Source organism: Coloeus monedula (assembly GCF_965178545.1).
Source record: "Coloeus monedula genome assembly, chromosome: 23".
Taxonomy (NCBI): domain Eukaryota; kingdom Metazoa; phylum Chordata; class Aves; order Passeriformes; family Corvidae; genus Coloeus; species Coloeus monedula.
The window spans coordinates 3955780-3981538 of record NC_138803.1 but is presented as its reverse complement, the minus strand read 5'-3'; the positions used below and the strand labels follow the sequence as shown (position 1 = coordinate 3981538).

The window sequence follows — 25759 nt, the reverse complement described above, 5'->3', positions numbered from 1 at the left end:
TGCAGTGAAAAGAGAGCAGGAAGAAGGACATGCTTCAGTAGCTCGCTAGAGTTTCACCCGGGACTTGCTGAGTTTGAGCAGTGCAGCTCTGCTGCTCCCTTTGCCATTAGATGGAGCTGTGGCCGGGCAGGAGGTGGCCCCGGGATGTGCTCAGCCTCGGGACCAGGCAGCAGCTCCAGCTGCCCAGTGGCAATCCTGGGATATCAGAGGAGAGCAGTGCACCATTGTTTCTGGGTCTCTAGAGTTTTCCACTATAAAAGATGCCTCTGGCATCAGTTCAACTAAGCCACAAGCCCTTACTTCCCATGAGCTCGTTGCTCACTCCCCTGTGTAGTGCTGTGGAGATGCTGGTTTGGGTGTGAGTGAGACCTGTGTGAGCAGATCGGTGTCCTGAGGAAGAGGAGGAAAGGCAGCAGCCATTGCCCAGCTCTGTGCTGTTAGGGCTGAACTTCTCCTCCACCCAGATTAATTTGAAGAGGTCATTGCTGCATCCACAGCAGTGGGGACATAGAGCTGGTGGAGGCAGAAGGGATGAGCTGTACCAGTAGAACTGACAGTGTCCGTCTCACCCGCAGAGAGAACGTCCTCCCCCGCCGGCCAAGCCCCCGCCTGATGAAGAGGAGGAGCAGAATGTGGAGAAGAAGACAGGCCACAATGCTCCCTGTGAGGTACATGGGGCTTGCTCTGGGGTGTTTCATGGGAGAGTGGTTTAAACATCAGGTTTAATAGTTTGGGAGGAGCCAAGGATGCTGTTACCTCCTGTGCTCGTTGGGCTGTGAATGTGAAGTATTCCCTCACTCAGCATTGCTGCTGTCCCTTACCATGGGAACTTCCTTTGTCCGGTTCTTCCAGGGCACCTCAGAGTTGACCTTCAGCCTTACTTTCCTATTCTTGGCTGAGAATTCCCTTAGGAAGAGATTTTTCTGACCCACGTTGCAATATGGACCATTGCCCACTAGTAATGATCCCACCACAGGCATCTTCAGTTGGACTGAAACACAGAGGGGCTGTGAGTTCCTGCTTCCTCTGAGCTCCCAGCTGTGGAGGAGCTGCGTGAGCTTGTGGGTCCCACTGACATGAGCAGGGATCAGGGGCTTGAATTCAGCTGAGGATCTGGCCCAGCACATGTTAAAGCTGCCTTCTGCAGGGGTCAGTGCATGTGAGCTGCTTTCTGATGGAACTCGAGCTCTCCCATTCCGTATGGTTGATGCTGGGGCTTCCTGTTGCTCATCTTATTCACCTGCCTGTGAACCTCAGATGTAAGGACTCTCTGGGAGACAGCTGTGGGAAACCACAAATGTGCCTTGGCAACTTCTGGTGACACCCAGGAAAACCTTCAAAGCAAATCCAAATCCTGTGGATTTCTGTGCTCTCCCAAAGGCAGTGGGTTGTGTGTGAAGCCCGTGGAGCGTGTGCCACCTCTGCTGTCAGAGCAGGCTCTGGTTCAGCAGGTGCTTTCTTTGAATGTGCTGATCTGCTGCAGTTCTGCAAGGCAAAAGTGAGATCTGTTTTCTGGAGTGTGTCAAATCCACACAAGACACGGGTGAACATGGCCTGCTGTAATAGAACTGACTGCAGAGACAGAGTAAACTCCAAGCTGTGTATGAACAGGGAAACTGGGATGTGACACTGTGGGCTGATCCCTGCCCTGCTGTTCAAATGCAGGGGGTGATAACCAGTCCTGTGCCTGGCTCTGGCAGAGGAGAGCTGGGCAGCAGGTCATGGCGTAATTGGGAAGCAGAACTTGTTTATGACAATAAACACGAGGGAGGGAAACGTGCCCTGACCATTCCTGCTGAGCTTTCTTGCCATGTTTAATTACCAAACACCTGCTGTGTTGTCCTGCCTTTAATGGCTTTGGAAGCACAATCCATTAAAGGGAATCTTGCTGGCAAATGGCAGAGTGACTCACCGGGGAGACCTTGATATGTGACCAACTTCAGTGACAAAACTTACAGGCAGCATGTGGCTGCCTGGAAATGACCCTTTGGACATACTGGTGAGGAGTTTGGGGCTGATCCTTTTCCTTTGCTTGCTGCTCCTGGCCTGCTCTGCTTTTCTGACTCTTGCCCATCTTTTATCACCTCAGAGCGTGCTCTCCCTGGGCTGGGCAGGCATGCACATGCTCCGGGAATGCTGTAAACATTCTGCTGCAGCATCCCAATCTGCCACCCTCCAGCCCCACTCTCCCATTGGAGCCAGGACACTTAGTCATTGAGTATTCTGGGGTTGGGCCAAGCTCTAGTTTTCCAAAGTAGTCTTTTTATTCCTTGCCAAGCTGGGGCTATCAGTCAAAACAGATGAGCGTAAACAAGAAACTTCACTTTCATCATGGAAAAACGTTGGTACAAACAGGCAAAAGAGCTGATTGTTTGGAGGTGCTTGAGTGGTGCCTTTCACTATCTGCAGAAACCTTCTGGGTTTGGAGCTGAGTAAGAGTCTGCACTGTCAAATTAAACTTCAGTTCCAGTTGTTTACTGCTTGTCTCCGGAAGGGAAGTGCAGATCGAGGACAAGGCGCCACGTTGGCTCCAGGAGTTTGGTCTGCAGCTCTGGGGAGGGAGAAGAGAGGAAGAGATGAGTTACCCTTTAAAAAGTGTTTCAAAGTCCTCTGCTGTGGATTAAGTACACCTTAAAGAGCATCCTCATTATTCACAGCATCTTATTTTTGGGCTTTGCTAGCAATGAACATTTATACATGCAGACAACATGGCTGAAGAACTGAAAGCTGAATTGGAAGAAAGCTTTACTTGGTGGTGTTGCTCCTGGTCACCGAGCCCACAGAGCAAGCAGGGTTCTCCAGCAATGGTCTTTGTTTTGAGTGAATTTGAACCTGAAACTATTTAGAGCTTGGAAGGATGAGAGAGAGAGAAAATCCAGTGTCACCAGGCCTGTGAAAGTTCACAAAGCAGAAACCAGGAGCTGTGTGCTGCTGGAGAGCTCCTGCCTTTGATGCATTTAAGGAGGACAGTACAGGAATCATCATCCACAGGAGTGTCAGGAGAGCACCAGAGCCTGGCTGAAGGTCCAGGCTGCTGCTGTGCTAACAGGCTGCTGCTGGGCAGGATTTTTCCAAGATCACTGGCAGGAACCTGTTACCCGCTGTTCTGGTCTGATGGTTTTGTGCCACCATCTGGTCAGAATTTTTTCCCTTATTTGCTCATTATGAGCTCCTTCACCTGGAAAAGGAGCAGGTTTGCCTGGCAGCTCCTGCTCAGAGCAGGTAGAATAAATACTTCCCATGCCGGACATGGCCCGTTTCCTCCCATTGGGAAAGTCACTTCAAAAGCCAGCTGGGTTTGTGCAGAACAGCACGTGGATGTCAGAGTCCTGTCTGTGCTGCTGATTCTTGGGTGCCTCTCCAAGACTCCTTAAGCTTCCAGAGCTCCTGGCTGGGTTGCAGTCAGGTAGGTACCAGTTTGCCCTTGGAGCAGCTCTGGTGCTTTCACTTTGGGGAGAAGCAGGAGGTGGTGTGTGCTCTGTTGGCAAGGCAGTGGTGGGTCCAGGGGGCTGAGCAGTAGGAGCCCTCCCTGGGAGCAGGTTTTGTTCAGACCTGTTCTTCCCTGTCCTGGCAGCACGTAGGGATTGTTTGCTTTCTGGCTTGGGTTTGCCCCACTGTGGTTGGATATAGTCACACATGGGGTCACAGAATGGTTTGGGCTGGAAGGGACCTTAAAGATCATCCAGTTCCAACCCCTTGTCATGGGCAGGGACACCTTCCACTTGACCAGGTTGCTGCAAGCCCCATCCAACCTGGCCTTGAACGCTTCCAGGGCATTCACAATTTTCTATCACTCCATGCCCTTCCCCAGCTCTCTTGGAGCCTCTTGGGGTGCGTTCCTGGATCATGTTGAGCTCCTAGGACAAGGTTGCATCAACCTGCCGGGGTCTGGCCAGGAGATGGTGCTGAAAGGCAGCCAACTTGGCCAGCAGGGTGCCCTGGTGGCCAGTTTAGCCCCTTCAGCACTGGGATGGCACACGAGGGCATCCAGTGCCTGTCATCCTTGGCATTGATGCAGACCAACATGTGTGAGTCTGCAGCAAGACTCATCTGGATCCTGCACCAAAACCTCGTCCCGGCACGTGGAACAGCTGAGGGAGAGTCTGCCAGGGTTACAAACCAGCTCTAAGTAGAGGCTTTGGGGATTTAATTGAGCACAATCGCTGCTGCACATCCTGAAGTTAAACTGAGTTCATACAGTGCTGCCTGAGGGCTCTTCAGTTCTGAATATGCCGTACATCCTGAGGTCAGAAATGTGGCTCTGAGATGCCTGAGAGGGTGGCAGGGATTTGGGCTTTTGTTCTTTTCGGCCCTGTCCTAATAGGGCTGGCAGCTAAAAAGTGAATGACGATGCAAATTCCAATAGCAACAGCGAGTCTGAGTTGGGATGAACCGGAATAACGGTCTCAGCTCTTTTCCCCCTCCAGGCTGTCTGCAGCCCTTGCACAGTTGGTCAGTGCTGGAAAGCTGTCAGCAGCCTGAAATACTGAAAATTAACAGGGTTTGGGTGGGGCTTTTTTGAGGGGGTTAAAAAAACCCAAAGGGGAATATTCCATTTTGGCTCACACTCCACAGTGAATTGGCTTCTGCCAATTCTTTGCTTAACCCATGGCATAGGAGCTGTGGGGTTTATGCTGGGACAAAGCATTGCTTTGCAGAGCACCACATTGTGCTGTTCTTCATTAGGCCTCTGCTGCCCGGGGGAAGAGCAGGGGAAGTGGAGCTGAGGAAGAGGAGCACCCCTACGAGCTGTTGCTTACAGCAGAAACTAAAAAGCCGGTTGCAGTGGACAGGAAAACAAAAGGTGAGTGACCATCCAAGAAGCAGAGCTGTTTGCTTGCATGCACTTCAGGAAAACATGGGGGGCAGAGGGCAAGTGGAACAATGAAAGTCTCTGCTGGGTGGGGGCTGGAGGGTGATTGTTGTGTTTCCTGGTAATCTCTCTGTAAAGGAGAGCTCTGAGCGTTCCCGTACAGAGCGTACGCGGAGGAAGGGCAGCTCCACCGTGGGACAGTTCAGAGATTGCAAGGATCCGCTCTGGGACCTCAGAAATGCCCAAATCTCGTGCCTGGCCAAGCAAAGGCAGAGGGTGAGAGGCTGGAGGCTGTGCAGTGTTGTTCCAGGGAAGATGAGCAACATCAGTGTTCCAGTGAGCCGTGTTCTCCATCCAGCTGGCGCTGCAGGTTTCTGCTATCCTGCTGTAAAATCAACATCCTGCTCTGTGTTAGAGCTAATTTGAGATGGAAACTAACAGAGGAGGAAAACAAAAATGTGTAGAGCAAGAACTGACTGAGATCCATGGGGTACACAGGTTAATATCAAGGCAGTCTTTCCTCTCCCGGAAGGACCTTCATGCTTTACAAAGCATCTGGGAACACCTTGTCTCTTGTGTTTGGCTGTTGTTGGCTTTTTGGCTTTCCTTCAACAATAACAACAAAAGATTTGTTTAAAAGGAAAAAATTTCCGCTTTATTCAGAAGTCCTGAGCAGGAATTTGGGTGGATTTAGTTTGGATTCTCACATTGGAACCCCTCTCCCTTTGAGGATGGACAGGGCTAATGAGGACTTGAGGTGATGCCTCATTGACTGCGTTGTCAGACCTGCAGCTTTTTTCCCCTCCTTGCAGCATGATAGCTCTCATTGCTGGAGTCCTGCTGCTCTCCTGGCTGCTCCAGGGTGGCACAAGAGGTCATTATGTTCCCACCAGCACTTGCCAAAGCCCCTCACTGCCAGAGGCAAAACTTGGAAGCTTTTCAGGTTGGTGCTTTGCAGTCTGGGCCAGAAACAGTCCTTGGGCAACAGCCACTGAGCCAGGGCTTTCAGGCTTTCATCAGTGGGCAGCTATTGCTGGTTATTCAGGCACGAGCTATTCCAGCTGCTCCACTCCTTCCCCTGGCTGCTGTGTCCAGGCTTGATTGGTAAGAGTGGAGGTGTGTCCTAATTATGTGTCAGCTTAAAATGAAACCTCAGAGTAATGTAGTTGCGTGTTCTTGATGCAAATCTCTTCCCCTGAACACCTGAAGACAGGAGAGGTTGCAGGAAGATCTTTATGGATCCTTTTATGGTTCCAGAGCAGAGTCCCATTTTTTAATGTACAGTTGGAAAGATCAAAGCTGTGACTTGATGGTTTACACTGTGGAAAGTGTTGCTGTGTTGGTAACAAGCCTGGAGCCCTTCCCACTGTTACAGTGCGAGAAATCCAAGGATGCAGTTGAGTTTTTCCTCATCTTCCCTGACTTTCCCATTCTTTAAATGCAGTCAGCACTGTGGCTGATGGTGGGGGGAGGAGATAAATTTAGGGAGTGGCAGAGTTAAACAAGAGTTGAGGGAGAGACCGAAGCCTAGTTGGGGTGTTGGAGAATTTTCCCACCTCTGGGTCGGAAGGGTCCTGGAGCATCAAATGCAGCAGCTCAATCCCAAGACACGGAACGGGCTGAGGCATGGCTTTGAACTGCTTCTTGGCTCCCAATCTGAGGGTCTGGCCTTCTGGATGCGTTCTGGGGGAGCCTTTGGTCAGGAGAGGAGGGCTCTGGTTCTTGTGGCTGTTGAAAGGGCGTTTCAGGGCAGCGGAAAGGCTGAATTTCAGGCACGCGGGTTTAATGGTGCCTTTCATCTGTGATAGCTGCTTTTGTTCCTCTGGCTGCCAGTTGTCCTGTGTCCAGGGAGCAGATGAATGTGGCATTATCCGCTGGCTTTGGTGGCCTTTGTGTGTGTTAGAGCAGCTCCCTGTCACATGCACTGGGAGAAGTTGGCCTCATGTTTTGGGCAGAGTATCAGAAGTGGTTTAAGCCAAATGCTCTCCCATCCACTCTGGTGCGCAGTCACATGCGTGAAGTCAGGGCTCTCAGGCCCTGTAACAGGGTGTGAAAATAAGGCAAGTGAGGAGGAATGTGTGTGGAGTGACCAGGAGGAGGCTTCTCAGCTCCTGCTCCCTCCAGAGAGACCTAATGGAGGCTGAAAAGACTTTGAGTTTTGGTCTGTCTGGCTTCTCAGGAGTCACCTCCAGGGGTTGTCAGCAGTGACCACCTGCAGGTAGGACTGACTTGGTGCCTTTTGGTAGTTATTACAAACTGATACTTGTTGAGGTTCTGTGCTGCTTCCGTAGCAAGTCCAGCTTGAAGTCCCCACTTTGCCCTTCCTCCTGTTAGAGATTTTCTTTGTGGTTATACTGGTTCATCCAGTACAGTGTGACTGTGCTGCAAACCAGAGAGCTGGAATGAACCAGCAATAAAGTCAGAATGTACTGCAGAGAGATTGAAAGAAACTCATTTCTGAAAGCCAGAATATGGCGGCTGAAACAGCAGGGTGGACATTGCTGTGGGGGTTCTGTGGGGACACGGGGATATTGCAGGCAAAGGTTTGGGGACAGCTCTTGGTTTGCTGTGAGATGAAGGACAGCACAAACCCACAGCCTACATGTCCTCACGTGGTGTTATTGTGGACATAGGACAGACCCCTGTCCCATATCCCAGGTCCAAGCCTGTGTTTCTGCTGTCGTAGTGTTGTGCAGAGTCAAATTATTGATCTCTCTAAGCAGGACAGTGTCTCATTGCCCTTTCTGGAGAGGGGAGTACAAAAAGAGCACAAGTTCAGGTGGATAAACTCTGCCTGGAATGACTGAGCTTGGTGAGGTTAACACAGGCACACAGGTGCCATCCTCAGCTGGGTTCCATGCACGGTAGCTGGCTGTGGAATGAGCCTGTGTTTCAGTTCTGCTGCAAGTGAAGGTTACTTTTTCACCCCTCAAGGCCAGCTTCCTCCTCTGGCCTTCTGTTTCACAGGAGGGAGATTTGCCTGCTCCTCACTTGACAAATTCTGGCATGATGTAACATGGGGAGCCTTTTCCATGTGCAAGTCAGAGGCTGCTGTATGCCCTCACTAATTTTAAGGTTGGGGAGCTTGAGCAAGCAGCAGCTGCAGTAACAGCTTCATTCTCCTAATCCAGGGTCGTGAGACAAATCCTGCTGTTGATAAATATGGAAAGAAATCCAGTCGAGGCAGGGTGGTTACAGCTTAGTGTGCAGTGTTTATGGAAGTGCTTCCTATCTGGAGTCCTCAGGCTGCTGGCAGGGAAGCTCTTACTGGAATCCTCCCTGGGAAGCAGGCAGTCTGTACCCAGGAAGGGCTCCTGATCCCAGGAGGGCTTGGGAGCAGCCTCTCCTGTGGGTGAGAGCTACAGCAGGCTGTGGCTGAAAAAGGCAGGATCAGTCAGATGATCTGTGCTAGGGTGTAAAATCAGTGAAGGGAGCTGGGCAGAAGGCCCTGTGTTAAGGACCCTTTCTGAGTGTAACTCAGGTGTAACTGGAGGAGGATGATTCTTTCAGATCCCTTAAAAGGAGAGGCCTGGAGAGCCCTGCAAGTTCCTGCTGCGTGCACCTCAGTGACAAAAAGACTGAGATGACTTTCTACATTAGTTCTTCTGTCTGCAGCTTTCAGGGCAGGCTCTGAAATGTTTCCTTCAAGATGTTCCTCACGACTTCTGAGCAAGTGCATTGCCCTCGCTCCATCCCTTCCTTCCCTGGCAGCTGCCCTGTATTTCAGAGTCCCTCTTCAGCTCGCGGACAAGTAGGTGGCTGGGATTCCTGTCCAACAGGAGCCCTTTTGTGAAGTGCTGGAGCTGGATTTGGAGCACTTTGTTCTGGCTGGACTCAAGTGTTACAGCACGTGGCACAAACTTTGGCCAGCTGCCTCTCTGCCTTCAGCAGAAATGTCAGTAAAGGTTCAGCTGGGGCATGGAAGAAATGGTTTCCAAGGAAGGAAGAGGTTGGGAAGAAAAACTGCAAAAGTTTTTCTTTCCCCACAGGTTTATGTGACTGTCCCATCACTGCTGTCCTGCTCACCTCTCTGTGGCTTTGCATTAGTACCAGTCTGGCCTGTGAACGCAGCACACCTGATCTCCTCTGAGGTTTGTCCTCTGAGGTTTCTCTCCAGCATTGGCGCTTCAGAGCTTTATGGAAAGTAACTGAGCTTAGCCTGGCCTTGTAATCTGGGGTGCTGCTGCTGGTCCCCCTCAGACAGCACTGGGACCTGCCTCCCCCTTGGCAGCTCCAGTCACAGAACTGGTGGTTTATGTGCCTGTGCAAGAGAGTCAACAACTACTTCACTGTCCTGGAATCTCTAACTCATAGGATCCAGGATGAGATAATCCCTCACATCACTTGATCCCAGTGAGGGCTGTGGCTGCTCCTGGCCTTCCTGTGCCTGTGAGAGGGACTCACCATGCTCATCAGGCACAGGGTACCTGGAGCCCCCACACAAAGGCAAATGATTAATTCAGCCCTTTCCTGCCCGTTTCTGGTGTGAGCACAAAGCCCAATGGTGTTTGAAAATCCCCTGGTCAGGCTTGGTGCTGGAAAGGTGCTGGGAGCTGAGTTAGGCTCTCTGCTGCTGCTAACAGGCTGCTTTTAGTTAAAGTAGAATTCATTATTTTGCTCACGGAAAGGAGGGTTCCTTTGCCTTGGCTTCCCAGAGCTGTCTGCAAAGCAAGTGATTTCCTCTTCACATCCAAACATCCTCCCTGCACTTCAGAACCTCATTATCGGAGCGTTTTGCTTTATTGTTCCCTTGCAGCATCAATTTTTAGTCCTCAGACTGAAGAGTTTCTTCAGCACTAAATAGAAGCAGTTAAAATTCACAAGCAATGCTGGGAGGGTGAAGGAATCCTAGGAAACCAAAGTTAGACTTGTTGGCTTGACAAAGATTTGCTTTTGCAGTTGAAACGCTCATTCAGCTGTGACGAAGGTGAGTGTGTGTGTGTGTGTGTGTGTGCGCGCACACTCAGCACTTGGGATCAGTCAATTCTTCATGGTTTATGCAGGACCTGGTACCTGATATTAAGGTTGCTGGGGCAGGAGTAGCTGGGAACCAGTGTTACGTTTCTGGGGCAGCCGGTGCTCCACCGGCTCTGACCACGCTGTGCTCAGTTCATTGCAAAAAAAGACTTTTTGCTCAAGTTTTTTTTCTTGCATAAACTGTTTATTTCTCTCCCCTGAGCAAGGAGGAGAGGTTAAACTTGGAAGCCACTAGGGAGGGAAGCAGTGGGTTTTTTTGGGAGCGGATTTTGGAACTCGCAGGTCGATTACAGTCCAGGCGTTTTCCCACCCTGCAGCCCGTGCCAAGAGCCGGGCGCGCGGCTCTAAATAACGCTTTGGCCTTTATGGAAACGGATCAGATGTTCCTGGAGCCTCCATCTCTGCTGCTCCCACCTCACTTGCTCTCTCTGCAGGATATAGTTAGCACTTCTCTTGGCCTTATATAGCAAGGCCTGATAGTTAGTGTTAACAGGAATAAAAAACACGGAGAGCTGCCAGATTGCGTAAATCGGGCCAGTGTTTGGAATTTCATAAATGCCATGACTTTGGGTACAAGTTGAGCACGCGGAACAATACGGAACTGTTCTCTCTTTATCTCTCCCTCCCTTGCTGAGGGAGGGCAGGGAGAGAGCTGGAATTTTGCTGCTGCTTCTTCCATGTTTTTAATTTCCCCCTCCTCTTTGTTTTCATCCCCTTGAAGACCACAGGAGGAGCAGCGGCGGCCGCAGCCAGGACTCTGCTGACAGCCAGGACATCCAGGTGCCAGAGCAGTTCTCGGGGTTGCTCCACGGCTCTTCTCCAATCTGTGAGATAAGCGAGGACCCTTTCAGGCTCGTTTCCTCCACGGAGAAGGGGGACACGGAAGCCACGAGCCACCCTGCTGCTATGCAGCTGGAGGATGCTGAGTTACCCTCATCAGGACCAGCACGGAGCAGCTCCCCGGACCCCACGCAGACGGTGGTGTACGCCACAGTGCAGCACGTCAGCCGGGCGGATCCCGCAGCCGTAGTCACGCCCCACGTGCCGCAGCACCCCAGCGGTGCTGAGCCAGAGGGGGACAGAGCTGTGGGCAGAGCCCACCCGGGCAGCAAGCCCAAAGCCGAGCTCAAACTCAGCCGCAGCTTGTCGAAGTCGGACTCTGACCTGCTGACCTGCTCCCCGACGGAGGACGATGCCATGGGGAGCCGGAGCGAATCGCTCTCCAACTGCAGCACCGGGAAGAAGCGGCTGGAGAAGTCCCCATCCTTCGCTTCGGAGTGGGATGAGGTAAGGCTGAGCTTGCTAAAGAGCCTCTGTGCCAGGGATGACTGTGCAGCAGGAGCTCCCCTCTGCCATGCTGCCCTCAGGGGTCCCGGGTGGGTTCCATGGCTTCCACTAACTCTCACAAGGCATTAACAGGCACGTGCTCACTTGGGAGTCTGCAAGGTGTTAAATGCCAAAAGATAGAGTTCATTGGAGTGGGGGAGCAGCAGAATTGCAAGGAGTTTCAAAGTTTTTTGCTCAAATACAGGGGTTGGTTTCTTTTAGGCAAGCCAGATAAGTTTTTACATCCCCAAAATGAGAATGACTTGCTAACAATGCCCTTCACCAACCTTTCTCCTGATTTCCTCCTTCCAGTTCCTTCCCTGTTGACTATCCCAATGTCTTGGAAGTGTTGTGTTGCTGGGTCCCTGCTGCTGAGGAGTGTGAGCAGTGCCCAGGGATGGAAGGAAGACAGTAATTAGGCTGGTTTGTGTATTTGATAGCTCCCACTCTCCTCCTCACACACTTATTTCAGCGGCTGGTTAGCAGTCACTTTATTATCATATCGGACGCCCACGGACAGTTAAATATTTCATGCTCAGAAAGTTGGCCCTGGAGAGCCACTGGGGTGAGATTAAGTGTCCCTCTGAAATTCAGCACCGCAGCATTACTGAAACATTCTTTGGGGATGATTCTGTGCTGGGAGAGCCGGGGCTGCAGAAGAGATAAGCTCAGATGAACCACTCTTTGTACTCTGAAAGGAACTAAAACCCCTGGCGTGGTGCTGGGGGTGTGGAGCCGCGTGTGCCGGGCGTGGAAACCTGGGGGAGGGTTGTGCCCCTGCCCTGCCTGATGCTCAACTGCCTCTCCAACCCTGACTTGGAGAGAAAATTGTCATCTGGGGAAGAGAGAGGTATTTAGAGATGCTAAGAGCGACGTGAGAATCCATCCCTCAGTCCGTTCTCTCCCTCCCCCTCACTCCCTGCTGGGTCTCAGGGTTGCCAAATAGATATTTTCCTCTGCAGCTGCTTGGGCTGGAGAGGCTTTGCTGTTAATTGCCCGGGTCAGTCGTACCGTGGCTTAGGGAAAGGCTCTGCAGCAGAAGGTTCTTTGGAAGGGCTGGATAATTCCCAGTGCTTTTATCTGAGCTGTTTGCAGCAGACACTGAAAGGGCAGAAGCCTTTGGCACAACTGCACTGGTAGCAGAGGTCAAGTGCTGGGCTGCCTGCACTGCCTCTGCTTCCTCTGCTCAGATGAACCCTCGGAGCTGCTTCCTCCTGCTTGTAAACAAATCCCTCATTTCCCCTGAGGCAGCCGGACAAGCCCCAGGGAAGGAATCTGCTTTTCCTTCCCCTCATGTTTAGGTGAGGAAATCAGAGAAAGAATGTGAAAAATTCACATCTGTCTGCAAGGGGGCAGGTCTCACTTTTTAAAAGTCTAGCTGGTCATAATGGCAACAGTGAGATTTAAACAGAAATGTAATTCTGTCATTGTGTGTTGAATTAGTTCCCTGGATGGAATAATGCAGCTGCTGAGAATTGGATGCAACTTGCAGCCTCTGCCTTTACCAGGGCAATATAAACCTTGTTGAGCCACCCCTGTTAGCAATGGTTTGGCTCTCCCTCTGTGCTGAGGGGAAACAACAGCAGATTTATATTATTCTGTTAATTTTAATGGCCTTTATGCAGGTGACTAAGGCAGGAAGTGATCCATGTGCAGCTCTCTGTGGCTCCCAGCTGTACCCAGCAAGCTGAGGGCTCTGCCTGCTGGCCTGGCCAGCGGTAGGTGTGTCTGTGCAGGGCACAGGGGCTTGGGGAAGCATCTGTGGTGTCCCTGGACAGATGGGATCCGCAGCAGAGCCTGAGCTGACGCTGCTCTGGGCCGTGGTGGCTGACTGGGGACAGCAGAAAATCTCCTGCTTGTAAGCAAAGGGTCACGTCCTTGCCCTGGCCGAGCGCTGCCAATGCCCTTTGTTGGAAGTGGAAGGTGCTGCTGGCTTTGCCAAAAGGGTGGGATGGGGAAGGAATGATTCACTTGGCAAAGCTCATCCCTGTTCCCAGTTGCAGCTCCCCTGCTCCAAGGACCTGGCCCAGAGAGTTGCTTTATGCTCTGTGCTGCCCAGGAGCCTGTTCAGCCCATGTCCCATCTCCTCCTGACCCCTGCTCCTTGCAGGAGTGGGAATGCACACAGGTGGTGCCCCTGCAGCCACCGCCAGGTGGGAATTCTGTGTGAGCAAGGCAGAGAAACTCTTACACCAAACATCCATGTATTGCCCAGGGAGAAGGTGAGGACTGAAAATGCTCTGTCCTGCTCTGGTGGGAAGCAGGGTGGGAGCAAGGAGGCATGTGAGGGGGCAGAGCTCTCAGTCAGCATAAATATTTGAATCCTTCCAAACCTGTGTAAGGGCTGAAGTGATGGATTTGGTTTTCATCACTGGCTTATGAATATTGAGCACATGGGGATGAGCAGGGCAGCAGCAGCTCACCGGGGGTTTGGTACAGAACAATCTGGGTTTGCACCTCTGAAGGAGAGGGGCTCTGGCCCCCAGCCCCAGTGCCAGCCCCCTTTTCAGGGCAGATTAACTTGCTTCTGCTCTGCCTTCCTGCTCTGTAGAGCAGCTCCAGCCCTGCCCATCAGCCTGGTTCATGCTCCAGGCTCTGAGCAGAGATGCTGCAGTCAAGGCCTGGGGCTGCTCTTCTGCCTCTTAGGTGTTGGTAAGAAAAACGACTGTTAAATGATCAGGGCAAAGAACAAGGAAGGCTGCTGGGAATTAGCCTCAGACCTGGCTCCTGACATCCCTTAATCCTCCACTTGCAGCTGCCTGCTATCAAGTCAGCAGTTCCAATGCTGAGTTTGAGTATTGGAGGTTCCAGTATCCATCTCACAAAATGAGGTGGTAGTTCTTTGTTCTGACTTAAGTCCTTCTAGGAAGAGATTAAATGTCCTTAAAAAATTTAGGGAACTGAATAAAACACACACATTACTTTAGGTTGTTTTAGAATAAAGAAGGTCCACAGTCCACCACTTTTTTTTCCCCCAAGTGAATTAGTTGAAGAACTAATGAATATTCTGTAGCTAATTATGGCACTGGACATTCATCTCCGATGACTAACTGCAGTGGTGCTCCATGTCTCCTGCAAAAGGAATGCTTTGCATCTGCAGTAACCATGGATGTGGTGTTTCACCGGTTGCTGACCCTTTTTGGGGCTGTTGTTGTCCCCTAAGGATGGATGCCAGGAGCAGAGGGCACATCTATGGTGCCTTCCACCTCAGGCTTGGAGCTGGGGAGCAACTTGATGGAGGTTGTGGCTGCTGTGGGTGCCTTTAAACCTTGTCTGGACTGTTGGGTGCTGCAGTACCCGGTGGAATCAGTGCCTTAATTACAGGCTTACAGTGGAGCATTAACAACATTTGCATCGAAATGTGAAACTTTCAGGAAAGCTCTTGATGCAAAACCTGCCACTGCCTTAAAACACCCAGGAGTTGAAATTCAGAGCTGCCAGCCAGCACTGTTGAAAGAAAATGCAAATATTCCCCTTGTTACTCAGGGACAGCTGCTGGTTTTGTGCCTTGTGAAATTGCATGGTGTAAAAGCTCAGGCATCAGCCTCTGCCTCCCAAAATGTTTCATTTATTCCCCTGGTTCAGGTGTTTAAATCTCAGCTTGCCCTGGGTTTGGCTGGTGGGACAGGCAGGGTGGCTTGATTTGTCCCCGAGTGTCCCCTGCCCCAAGCTGACCCTCGCCCTCAGCATTCCAGTTTCCCTTTTGCCTGAAATGGTTTGTAATTCATTTTAGTCTAGGGCAGAAGCAGTGGTGGGGTCAGTATTTTTGGTCTAGATTTCTGCTAAACCAGCATGGCCATCAGGGTCTTAATCAGCTTAATTACTGGGCTGATTATTCTATTGTCTCCAGATCCCAATGTTTCCTCTTGTTTTTCCTGTGCTAAGGTCAGGAATTCTTACATCATCCCTCATGTCCAATCTCTTCTCTTTGCCCCCAGTGGTGAGATTTCCCCCAGCCTGATGAACTTTTTGAAGTGAAAGCTTTTGTGTTTCCACCATTTTTCAATCTGCTGCAAAGGCCCAGCCTGTTGGAATTATGAGCCAATGTGGAACTAAGCCAATCCAAGCCAATGTAAGACAGTTTACTGGTTTTACAGGAAAACCAGTGTGCTGAAAGGCAAATGTAAAGACCAGGCATGCTTTGTTCCAGTGTTTAACAGCAAGGCTTGGACACAGCAGGGATGATATTTGCCAGTACAGCAGCTCCATCCACCTCTGTGTAGCTTCTCAAGTGTGTGAACTCCGTATTTGTGAATCAGAAGCTTTTGATTCTTGTGTGAATGATTCGTGCTCTTGACGGATGTTTTGGTTATGTAACAGCCTTGTGATCATTGGCGTTTTGGGGACATTTTTGTTTTTCGGGAACAGAAATGTCCGGCCGCAGTGTCCTTACTAAATCCAGTCCTTCATTATGTTCTCTTCCGCTTTACGTCGCATCTTCCAGCACTTCTGAAGCTTTTATTTTTAAAAAAGTCTTTAAATCTCTCTCTCCAGTCTGGAGCAGCTTCACTGCTCTGTCCCACAGGCTGGAGCCAGCCTTGCTTGAGAGCCTTATGTTGCTTTGGGGTTTGTGTTAAGGATGCAGGAGTATGGAAAGACAGTGAATTGATTCAATGTTTTCTGGGGGTTTGCCTTTTTTATTGTGACTCAGAGTAGCCACTGTCCAGTTGTTTCTGTACTGTGGAACGTGTTGCTGCATTTGGCCATTCTCTTTATTGGATTTTACTGTTTGTCAAAACAACATTGATATTTGGAGGGCTGTGATACTGCAGATCCATCACACACTGTTGTGAAATTCAAGTTTATACCATAAGTTCCTTTTGGTGCGTGTTTAGATTTGTAACTTTGGGATTTGTACAAAAACACAGCCTGGAGAGTGGCGTGAAGCAACAGGCCCTGGTCCCCATCCAAATGAATTTCTCAGAGACCATATTAAGCCAGAAAATGTGTTTGCCTTTATCACTGGCGAACAGTTGCGGAATGATTTGAAATAAATTCAGCAAGTCTCTATGCTGTGTGGAAGGCTGCTGGGGGAGGATGGAGCACGGGAACTCTGGATTCGAGTGCTCAAATGTGCCGTGAACAACTGGCTGGTGCAGTTTAGCTTTGAATTAATAAATGGAGCATTATGTTTTCCAGGCCTCTGGTGTTTGTTATGCTGAGTTCATACAGGCTGCTACAACGTTTGGAGACACGGAATATATTGAGCGATGAAATACGAGCCGTGTGCTCCATGGGATGGCAATGGGAGAACATAAGCTGAGGCATCATAAACTGAACCAGAAGTGGTTTATGGGCTGTCATCAACCTAGAAATGAGATTCATGGCCCAGATCCAAATTATTCAGGTCTGTATTTGTATTAAGGAGTCAGCAGGTATCATCCCAGATCCCACTCTTGCTCCATCCCTTTCAGACATGCTGGTGGATGCTGCAATCCTGCCATCCTTCTGCTCCAGGATATATCCCAGCTGAGTCTGAGCAGCTTCCCTTCCTCCTTCAGGGCTGCAGTATCAGTCAGCAATGTGAGGTGTGCTGTGGTATTGGTGCAGAATGGAAGTGTCAGTGATTCTGTGCTGCCCCAGCATCACCCTTCAACCTCGAACTACATGCCCATAGTTCTCCCCTGGAGTTTAGAGCTGACCTGCTGGGCTGTGATGGGGCTGCTCACATCATCGCTGAGGGGTTTGTTGTGCTCAGGAGCTGGTCACATCATCACCGGGGGGTTTGTTATGCTCAAAGGGGTTTGAAACTGTAGAAGCAGCTTGTTTGGGGGTTGTTTTTTTTATAATTTGAAACCAAATCTGTCCCATCCCCCAGCTGTTAAAGCTTAGAAATAATGAAGTCTTAACTCCTGACGCTCTCCTGGAATTGCACAAATTTAAGACCGATAACCTTTCCACCCAACTTTGTAAGTAGCTTTCGAGACTGAAATCTGCTGCTGGAGCTGCTCTTGTCTGCTGAGCCTGAGCCCTGGGCGGGTTTGTACAATAGGTTATGAACCCTTGGTAATAAGGATTTATAATGGGAATCCTGCTATATTCTTAATTATGCTCCTGCTGCAGGGTGTCATTATAGTGCACTAATGCCCTCCATATGGCAGATAGCATGCACTTGCTTCTGTGTGGTTTTATTTAATTACAGTCCTTTATTTGAGTAACTTCACTGCTCAGAGTCTGAGGCCTGTGCAGGTGCACTGCAGGTCCTCTTCCTGGTGCTCAAGAATCACTGGTGATTTTTAAGCTGCCAGTTTGGGAAGGGGCCACAGAGGAAGCAGAGGACATCGATGCCACACAAGGTGGGGAGACCCTGGCACAGGCTGCCCAGGGAAGCTGTGGCTGCCCCATTCCTGGAAGTGTCCAAGGCCAGGTTGGACAGGGCTTGGAGCAAGCTGGGACAGTGGAAGGTGTCCCTGCCGTGGCAGGGGGTGGCACTGGACGAGCTTTAAGGTCTCTTCCAACCCAAACTGTTGGAGGATTCTACGATTTTTAGTTCTCTCAGGGTGACCTTGCTGTGTCCTTGGCAGCCTCTGATGCTGCGTGCAGAGACTGAGAACAAACTTTGCATTTGCATTGATGGTGACTGTAAGGTGAGGTTTTATGAAGCCCGTTTCAGAAAGCTCCAGGAGCATTGAGATGCCTCCAAGACTGGGTGAGTGTCACCCTGGCAGAGTGATGGTCAGTCTGATACTCTTCAAACGAGGCTCCTTCCCTGGGTGTAGGTGCACAGCCCATGTTGTGTGAAGCTCTTTATTCTGGGGACAAAAGCACCGGGGCTGTTTAATGGCACTCAGTCTCTCTCAATGGATTTGTTGGCTTCAAACATTAGCAGAGGCTTTGGGGAAGAAAAGCTGGAGAGATCAGTATGGGCACCATGGCTTGACATCCAGCAGGGCAGGGGGTGGAACAGGGCTGGCTGTGGAGCAGAGCCTGTGCAGGGCCCTGTGTGCCCTCAGGGTGGGGACCTCACTGCCCTCTACACCGGTGTGGGACCTGTCCACCTCTGGGTCCCTGCTGCTCCTGCAGGCTGGGATCAGAGAAAAGGAAACATCCTGCATCCATGTACGAGGCTATTGGCTGCTCCTGCCGTGAGCACTGCAAGGTGGGGAGCCACTGTGCAGGACTCTGGTGTGGAAATGTCTCCTGCCCTGCAGCAGGACAGATCTTGGCATGCCACCAGGCTGGCTTGGCCTTCTGCAAACAAATGCTTCTTCCTCTGCTAGCAGAACTCTGCTCGGGATAGTTTGTTTTGAGTCAGGTTCTGTTTTGGAGTCACTGGCCAGTTGCTATGTTCCTGTGGCCGCCTGCCTGCCTGGAAGAGCTCGCCCCGGCGGGACTCTCAGCCGCACCCAGCTCCTTTTTTCAGGGCATTTGTATCCTTCACCAAATGTAGGCAAATGTGAAAATAGATCTAAGAGCTCCAATCCTGGTAACTGCTCCACAACTCCTTCCAGTCCCATTCCTGCTATGGGGTTAATGAGGGACACTCTCCCATCCTTGCAGCCTTTCCTTCTCCCAGAGTACTTCAGCTGTGCAGGCGTTTCTCCTTCCCTGGTGGGGTTTGAGGGCTCATTGGCTCACCCTCACTGTCGCAGCACGGAGCCAGCTGCCCCTCTGCATTAGGGATAACAGATATGGTTGCATTAATTTAGGAGGCGGAAGCATTTTGTGGTTTTATTTCTGTGGGTGTAAAACAAATAAACCATAAAATCCCCACCCCAGACTGACCCCACAGCACAACCAGAGATGGGCACTTGGGTGCTTCAGTGGAAAAATACAGGTTAAGCCAAAACAAATCGGAACTGAGTGTTCAGGCTACAACTAAGTCTGAGCTGCAGTGCTATATTTAAACATGGTATTTTTGTATTTTAATAATTAACCAGTGGGAAAGAACAGCCTAAAAAACTGTAGTGTTGGCTATTTTCAAGGTATCTTATCTTCAGCCCCATCTTCATGCAGAAGTGCAGCTGAGGAAAGGCTGCAGAGGACAGGGATGCTCTAAAGCATTGGTTCCCTCTCCAGGTTTGTCCTTCTCATTCTTCTCTTCGCAGCCTCCTAACAGTTAAATCAAGCTGGTCAGCCATAAACCCATGTTTGAGGCAGTGTGTGAGTCTGAGGTGTTTGCTTTCCATGGAGAGCCGAGGGCAGGGCAGGATTTCCCTCTGCATTAATGGCAATAGCTGGGACCATGCGTAACCGTGACCGACACTTGGCAAAGGAGGGCTGTGAAAGGTAATCCTCTGCCACGTGATTGTTTAATTTCCATTCAGTTTTATATAGCACAAGGCAATTCTCTGCTTTTGAGGAAAAGGCCGTGGGTGTTTCAGTACTGCAGAGGCACCTGCAAGTCCTCACAGCGATGTTGGGACTGCAGAGCTGGCTGTGCTGGGGGCAGAGCCTGGACAACATCAAGTCTCTCTCAAATTAGGAGAGGGCAGCACGATGGAAACAAAGGAACTTGGCTTCAGAGTTAATCTGCAATTTGAATCCAGCTAGAGATTCCCAGACAAGGTACAAGAGCGGCTCCAGCTCAGAGATGTTCCTTGTCCTGAAGCTGATGGACACCAATCTGTGAAGTTTAATGTCCTTAAACTTCTGGAGCTTGAACTGAATTGACCTTAAGACCCAAATTATGCAGCAGTCACTCAGGGTTGTTGCAGTGTCCCAGAAATCCTCTGCAGCTCGGGCTCAGTGCCTGCCCATGGAAGGGAGTAGAACAGCCAGTGCCAGAGCTCTTGGTGTTACCTGGGCATGGGGCTGGTTCTGCACCATCCCTGTATTTCCCTCCAGTCCTGCATGGCCGTAATGTCCTGATGGTACTTGAGGGCACTGTGAAATTCAAAGGTTTTGCTGGAGAGCATTTGCTGCTTTGGGGGTCAAAACCATCTGCTTTGGTGGTTCATGTTGGAATGAATCCAGCAGGGCTCAGGTGTCTCCCAGCAGTTCCAGCAAAGGTAATTTTCAAGTTCTGGCTCTGTCCAGGGGCCGAGGAGCAAGGAATGCTTTTGCCTTAGGACAGTACCCATGTGTCCAGTGAATCCAAACCCCCCATAACTGGAGTTTCTTTGTAGATCATACTTCCCTCTTCTGCTGTATGTGTTTGGATTCTGATTGTTTCCCCAGGCTGATTTTCAAATCTCCCAGTAATAGGCATTAACCATATTTCAAGCCCAGTAGAGGTGCTCATCTTCATGGTTTTCCAGGGGCAGAGGACCTGCACCTTACAGCTCACACAAGTGCCATGTCCCTGGTGAGATTGAACACTGCAAGTGCAGTGCCCTCTGCTCCTTGCAGGCAGGAGGGGCTTCCTGGAGATCTGCCTTGGCAGGAGCCTTGTAAGAGCTTTTTTTGTTTCACCAAAACCCCTCTCTGGTGGAGCTCAGCTCCAAGCTGCCCCAAGTGTGCATGGCAGTCAGATCCAGCCCCTTGCAGCATCCCCAGGAGCCCCTCACACCAGTGGGTGGCTGGGGATTCATGTAGCTGCACCAAGCAGAGCATCACACTGGGAGCCAGGCAGGGCAGAGGCAGCCAGGGGTGAAGTCCAGGGAAACTTGGACTCCGTCCCCAAAGATGTCCTTAAATGACCAGGAGAAAAAAAGTTGAGTAAGAGTTGAGGTTTATTCCCCCACTCTGTGGCCAGTCACTTTGCATTCAGCAGCAACCACTCAGAAGTGCCTTGCAGGGCTGTTTGCTTGGGAGATTTCTGTTTGGGAATCTCACTGGAGGCCCTTTTTTTTTTTTTTTTTTTCCCTTCTCTTTTTAATTTCTGCTCAGTTATAGACTGAAGACTGGAGTAAGCAACCAGCCCTGAGCCTCTCAAGTGTGGTGTTGCTCTTTGGGAAACAGTGGAGTTCAGTGCTGAGAGTACTGAAGGGTCTGAACTGACCAGTTTGTCAGGTCTTTCCTCTTACAAACTAACCTTAAAAACGGCTGTCAATTCTCTCTCTGCACCACTGCACTGGAAACCTTGATTTACAGATTCTGCTCAAGAATTGCTTGAAAAGTTTCTCTTCTCATTTAAGGAGAACCTTCTCCTGAAGGTTCACTGGAACTTGCAACTTGCATTAATTTATTCTTTTGTGTGTGTGGCAAATGCAGCCATTTCTATGTAGCTCTTAAGTGGGCTCAAACAGACCCCTTCCAGCAGAGTTTGTACCTTTTCTTCCTCATTGCCTGAGGTTTGCCTGGAGCTGTAGACTGTGAATGGCTTCTGTCAGAGATGGAGCTGTCTCCTGCTCCCTCTCCCGGGTCCTTCAGGCATTTGCCCCGTGATGCAGCTATCCCAAATGACGTGTTTTCAAACCCTTTGGAAGCACCTGCTCCGGTGGGAGCACAGCTCCATGCATAGGATTGGGAAATGCGGTGGTCTAAAAAATAAATCAAGCCAAAACAAAAATGCCCAACAAAACAGAAAGTGGGGAAGCCGAGCTCCCAGTCTGCTTGCTGGGAAGGAGTTGGTGACAGCATTCCTGCACCTTCACTGCTGGTGTAGGGGGCTGTGTGCTCATACAGGGTGAGCTGGGGAGTTTGGGGCTCCTTCCTTACCCCCAGGCTGTGCTCCAGAGGGATGGTTTTGTTGAAGCTTTTTATTTCCAGGCACTGGCAAGTTGTGGAAGGGAAGGCTCTGCAGAGCCTCAGTCTCTGCATATCCCTTCTGAGCCATCCATCCCAACAAAGACGTACCCAGGCAAGGTGTTCAGGGTACCTCTTCTGGTTCAGAGATACCTTAACATCCCTTCCTGGATTTCTTCAGCTGTCACGTGGGAGGTGAAATCCTGGGCTGCCTTTGCCTTTTCCTGAGGCTTTATGAATAATGCAACACGTGCTTTTTTTTTTATTTCCAGATTGAAAAGATCATGAGTTCCATCGGTGAAGGCATTGACTTTTCCCAGGAGCAGCACAGGATCTCAGGTAGTGTACTTAGCATGTGTCTGTCTGTCCTGGCTGTGCTCTGCACACAAACAAGGTGCTGGCTCCTGTGTATGGATCTCTGTAACCTGCTTTGGCACGGAGAGGAATGCTCTGGCACAGGAGGAGCAGACCTGGGTTCCCACATGATGCTCGATGCTGATGCCAGCAGTTTTAACTCTACGCTCCTTGGGAAGATTCCTTTAATTTTACAGAATGCAGCTGCAGGATTTTCCTCCCGGCTCTTTCCGTGAGGGCAGCAGCTGTGCTGAGCAGGGCTGGATGGTGCCAGTGGTGGGTCAGTGTGGGTGCCGTGGTGGCTGTGCCCTTTGGATGTCGTTAATCTGCCAGGTGCCTTGGGGAGGGTGATCCTGGGCATTCCTGAATGCACCTGCAGGTATCGATACCCACTGAACAAGGCTCTTGGAGGGCACTTAAAACGTGAGTTCCCTTCTCTGCCTTTGAATCGTGAGCAAAAGCAGAACTCAAGCTTGCTGGAGAGCTGCCACCACGAGGGATTCTGTCCTTTTAAATCCTTCACCTCCAGACTGCTGCAGCAGAATAGCTCTGACTCCGGGTGGGCAGCAGCTCCTCCTGATGAGATGCTAATGCAGATCTGCACACGCAGCTCGCACGGGCTGTGACAGAGCTCACCTCATCTCCATTTGTCACTCAGGTTTTTGCTTAGGTGAGGAGGAACCTACTGTTCCCAGTGGGAGTTTACCCTGATTCAGGCTCTGCATTCCAGGGTCAGGTGGCTTTGCAGAGGAGTTGAAGCTCTGTGTGGGTTTGTGCTCAGGCACCCTGCTCTGACAGCCCTCGTTGCGCCGGGCCAGCCTGTGATGGATCGATAGCGCCAGGGAAAGGTCTGACATGGAGGGGAGAGGAGGAGCCAGTGCTCCTGCAGACCTGCAGCTGTGCAGGGAGCGTTCAGCAAGATGGACACCCCGGAGCAGGTGGGCACAGGAGCTGCTGTGTCCTGGAGCCGGGTGTTTTCCCGCAGGCTGTGCTCTGTCACGCTCGGTTTGGGATCCCTTGTGTGCAGATTGTCTGCTGGGCATGTTCCCTGTTTGTCCCTCCTTCCCCTGGAGCAGGCAGAGCTCTGCCAGCCCCTCGCTGGGAGCTCCCACACATTTGGCTTTTCCTCCACAGGCCTTTGTGGGGCTGTTGTTGTGCTTCAGGTCATGGTGACTGTGCAGGGAGCTCCCCAAATGCTCTCTCATCCTTAAAAATGCATGAGGTTTGAGGATGTTGGGGCTTCTGACTAGCTGGGGGTCTGGAAAGGTGAAATGCCTTGTTGGCAGTTCCTGTAGGGATAAATGTGTTTGGAGCTGGTTGTATGAGCAGTTACTGTGTACAACTGCCTCGTGTCTGGGGAAAGAAGCAGGTAAGGACTGGTAAGGGCATCTTAGAGCTTGGGCAGTCAAGGAACACCATCATTTTAGGGATACCAAACTCCACCTGCCCTTTTTCTTAAGGGAGTTTGGTCTTGGAACAGATGTTCGTGTGTCTCTGCACCAAATGTCCACGAGCAGCTGAGGTGATGTTGGTCCAGCACAGCCCATGCACTGATTTCATCCTCCAGATGGGTGCAAAGTTCACACTAAAGATCATTACTGAAACAGTAACATCTGAAAGCCCCTCTTGAACCCTGGCAGCCCCTTCCTCTCCATGCTGTGGGACTTGAGAAGAGCCTTGCAGGAGGCACCGTGCTGTCCTTCTGTCCACGCAGCCTTGGGAATGCCCTCATCATTCCAGCTCTGCCCACTGGTTCCCCCTGTGCCAGATGCAGGCCTCTCAAAGGCAGGATTCCCAGAATGTGGAAGGATGGAGCTGAGAAACAGGAGTTTGTTTCAGTCAGAAGTTGTGATCAGGATCTTGCCAGGGGGCACAAGTACTGTAATTCTTCTGTTCTTGTATCATCCTTGTAACACACAAATATCAGATGTATTTGGGGCATCTTCGTTCTCAGCCTGGGATGTTTTGGGCATCTGTTCTTCTCTTTTTAAAGGAAACCCCTCCATTCCCTCCCTCCAAATACTTCCCTTTCTCCATTTTGTCAAGACTTGAAAGGGTTTTGTAAACAGAAAACCTACACTTGGTATCACTGTAGGTTTCCCTTCTAAACGCAGAAATGCGTTTACACGTGCATGCAAGGCTGAACAGAGTTCAGCCTTTTTAAAAATTAAATTCAGGAGCTCAGGAGAAGGAGCTGCTGTGGTTTCACTCCCCCTGCCAATACCCCAACAGCTCCCAGGAATGCTGTGGTAGGCAGCAGGCACTTCCTCACCTCTCTCGATAAATTAATTCTGAGCCAGCCACAAATCACTTGGATCTGTCGGAGCAGACCTGTGACATCATTTTTTAAAACCCCCAAGCCATGTTGTCCATCATCGAGTAAATATTGAGGAGTCGGTGATTTCCGCTGGAGAGTTACGGAGCCGCTGCCCCCCTCCTGGCGGGTGGGAGCGCTGGGAGGGGGGAGAGGATGAGGAGAAGGGAGGGACAGCGTGGAGCGTGGGGCTCGCCGGCTCAGACAAAGCCGCCGCCGCAGCCGCCGGCAGAGCGCAGGGGAAAGGATGGAGAGGAGGATGGAGAGCTGGCGAGTGGGGGCTCCTGGCACACAGTCCAGGCTTAGCTGCTGCCCCGGAGCACGGGCTGGCTCAGGGGAGGGAGGCAGAAGCCTTTTGTGATCTCGGCGTTGCCGCGTGCGCTGGAAGGACCGGCTGGCGCTCCCAAATACCGGCACAGGAGCAACCCCCTGGACCAGACAGCAGGAATTACCCCTGGAATCTGCAGGTGACACCGTGAGCTCTGTGTGTGCAGCCATTGCAGCACAGTGGGGAGGGATGGCTGGAAGGTACCAAACTGCTTCAGCTGACCCAAAGGTTCAAAGGAAGCAAACGGGGGTCTCCTGATCATCCTTTTCTTTGCATCCGTGCTGGAAACAGACGTGCCAGGGAGCCTGAAAATCTGACTGTCTTGCATAACAAATGCCCTGATGTAAAGGAGATCTCTGAACTTTTTTCTGGTCATACTTAAGGTCTAGAGCTTTACTAGAGAAGAGTAACAAGTCACTGGGCTCATCCCAGGGGTGAGGGAAAGGAGACCTCATCTGCCAGGGCTCCTGTAGGTGTTGGGAGGAATCTCCTTTATCAGAGGCTGAGGGGAGGTGCCAGGGCATGGCTCGGACTTGAGCTGCTGCAGGAAGAGGAGAGGGTGTGCTTGCATTTGCTTTTTTCCTTTTGCCGTGGCTTGGAAGCAGGGAACTGAAATGCCTCCTTCCTGCAGAGCTGCTCCCTGTCAGAGCGAGGGGCTCAATGCGGTGGCTGCGCTCGGCCGGAGAAAATGAAGGAAGGGCAAATCCAGGTGTGTGCCCAACACCTGGCAGGACCAGCAGTGTTGGGTGAGAACCGTCCTGGCTCTGCTGTCACACGGTGCAGTGGTGGGGCTGGGCTCTCTGGGGCCAGCGTGCTGGAATGCCAAGAGGTCCGGGCAGTGTGCTGGAATGCCAAGTGACTGGATCGCTGGTAGAATGACAGAGCCAGGGCTGCTGGACGTGCTTGGGGTCCACGTAACACGGTAACGGCGAGACGAAGCCCCTGCCATGGTTTGCCTCTCTCGGGACTGCTGGGGAGGAAGAGCACGAGCCTTTCCTCTCCACTGCTGCAGTCTGTGCTTCCTTTGTCTTGCGTGTCTTCCCGCGGACAGCTGCTCTGCCTGGACTCCTGCTGCTTTC

At 51.1% G+C, this 25759-nt stretch overlaps 1 protein-coding gene across 3 annotated transcripts in view; it reads left to right on the top strand.

Annotated features, from left to right (window-relative positions):
• The window catches only part of ANKS1A (ankyrin repeat and sterile alpha motif domain containing 1A), a gene marked incomplete at its 5' end in the record, with an annotated part of 78485 nt that overhangs the window by 29531 nt on the left and 23195 nt on the right, over positions 1–25759 (top strand). For all 3 annotated transcript variants that reach the window (XM_082296266.1, XM_082296265.1, XM_082296264.1), the window contains 4 exons: positions 576–668; positions 4687–4804; positions 10512–11077; positions 21957–22023. In XM_082296266.1, coding sequence (XP_082152392.1) covers positions 576–668; positions 4687–4804; positions 10512–11077; positions 21957–22023 — 844 coding nt within the window. The remainder of the gene's footprint in view (positions 1–575; positions 669–4686; positions 4805–10511; positions 11078–21956; positions 22024–25759) is intronic.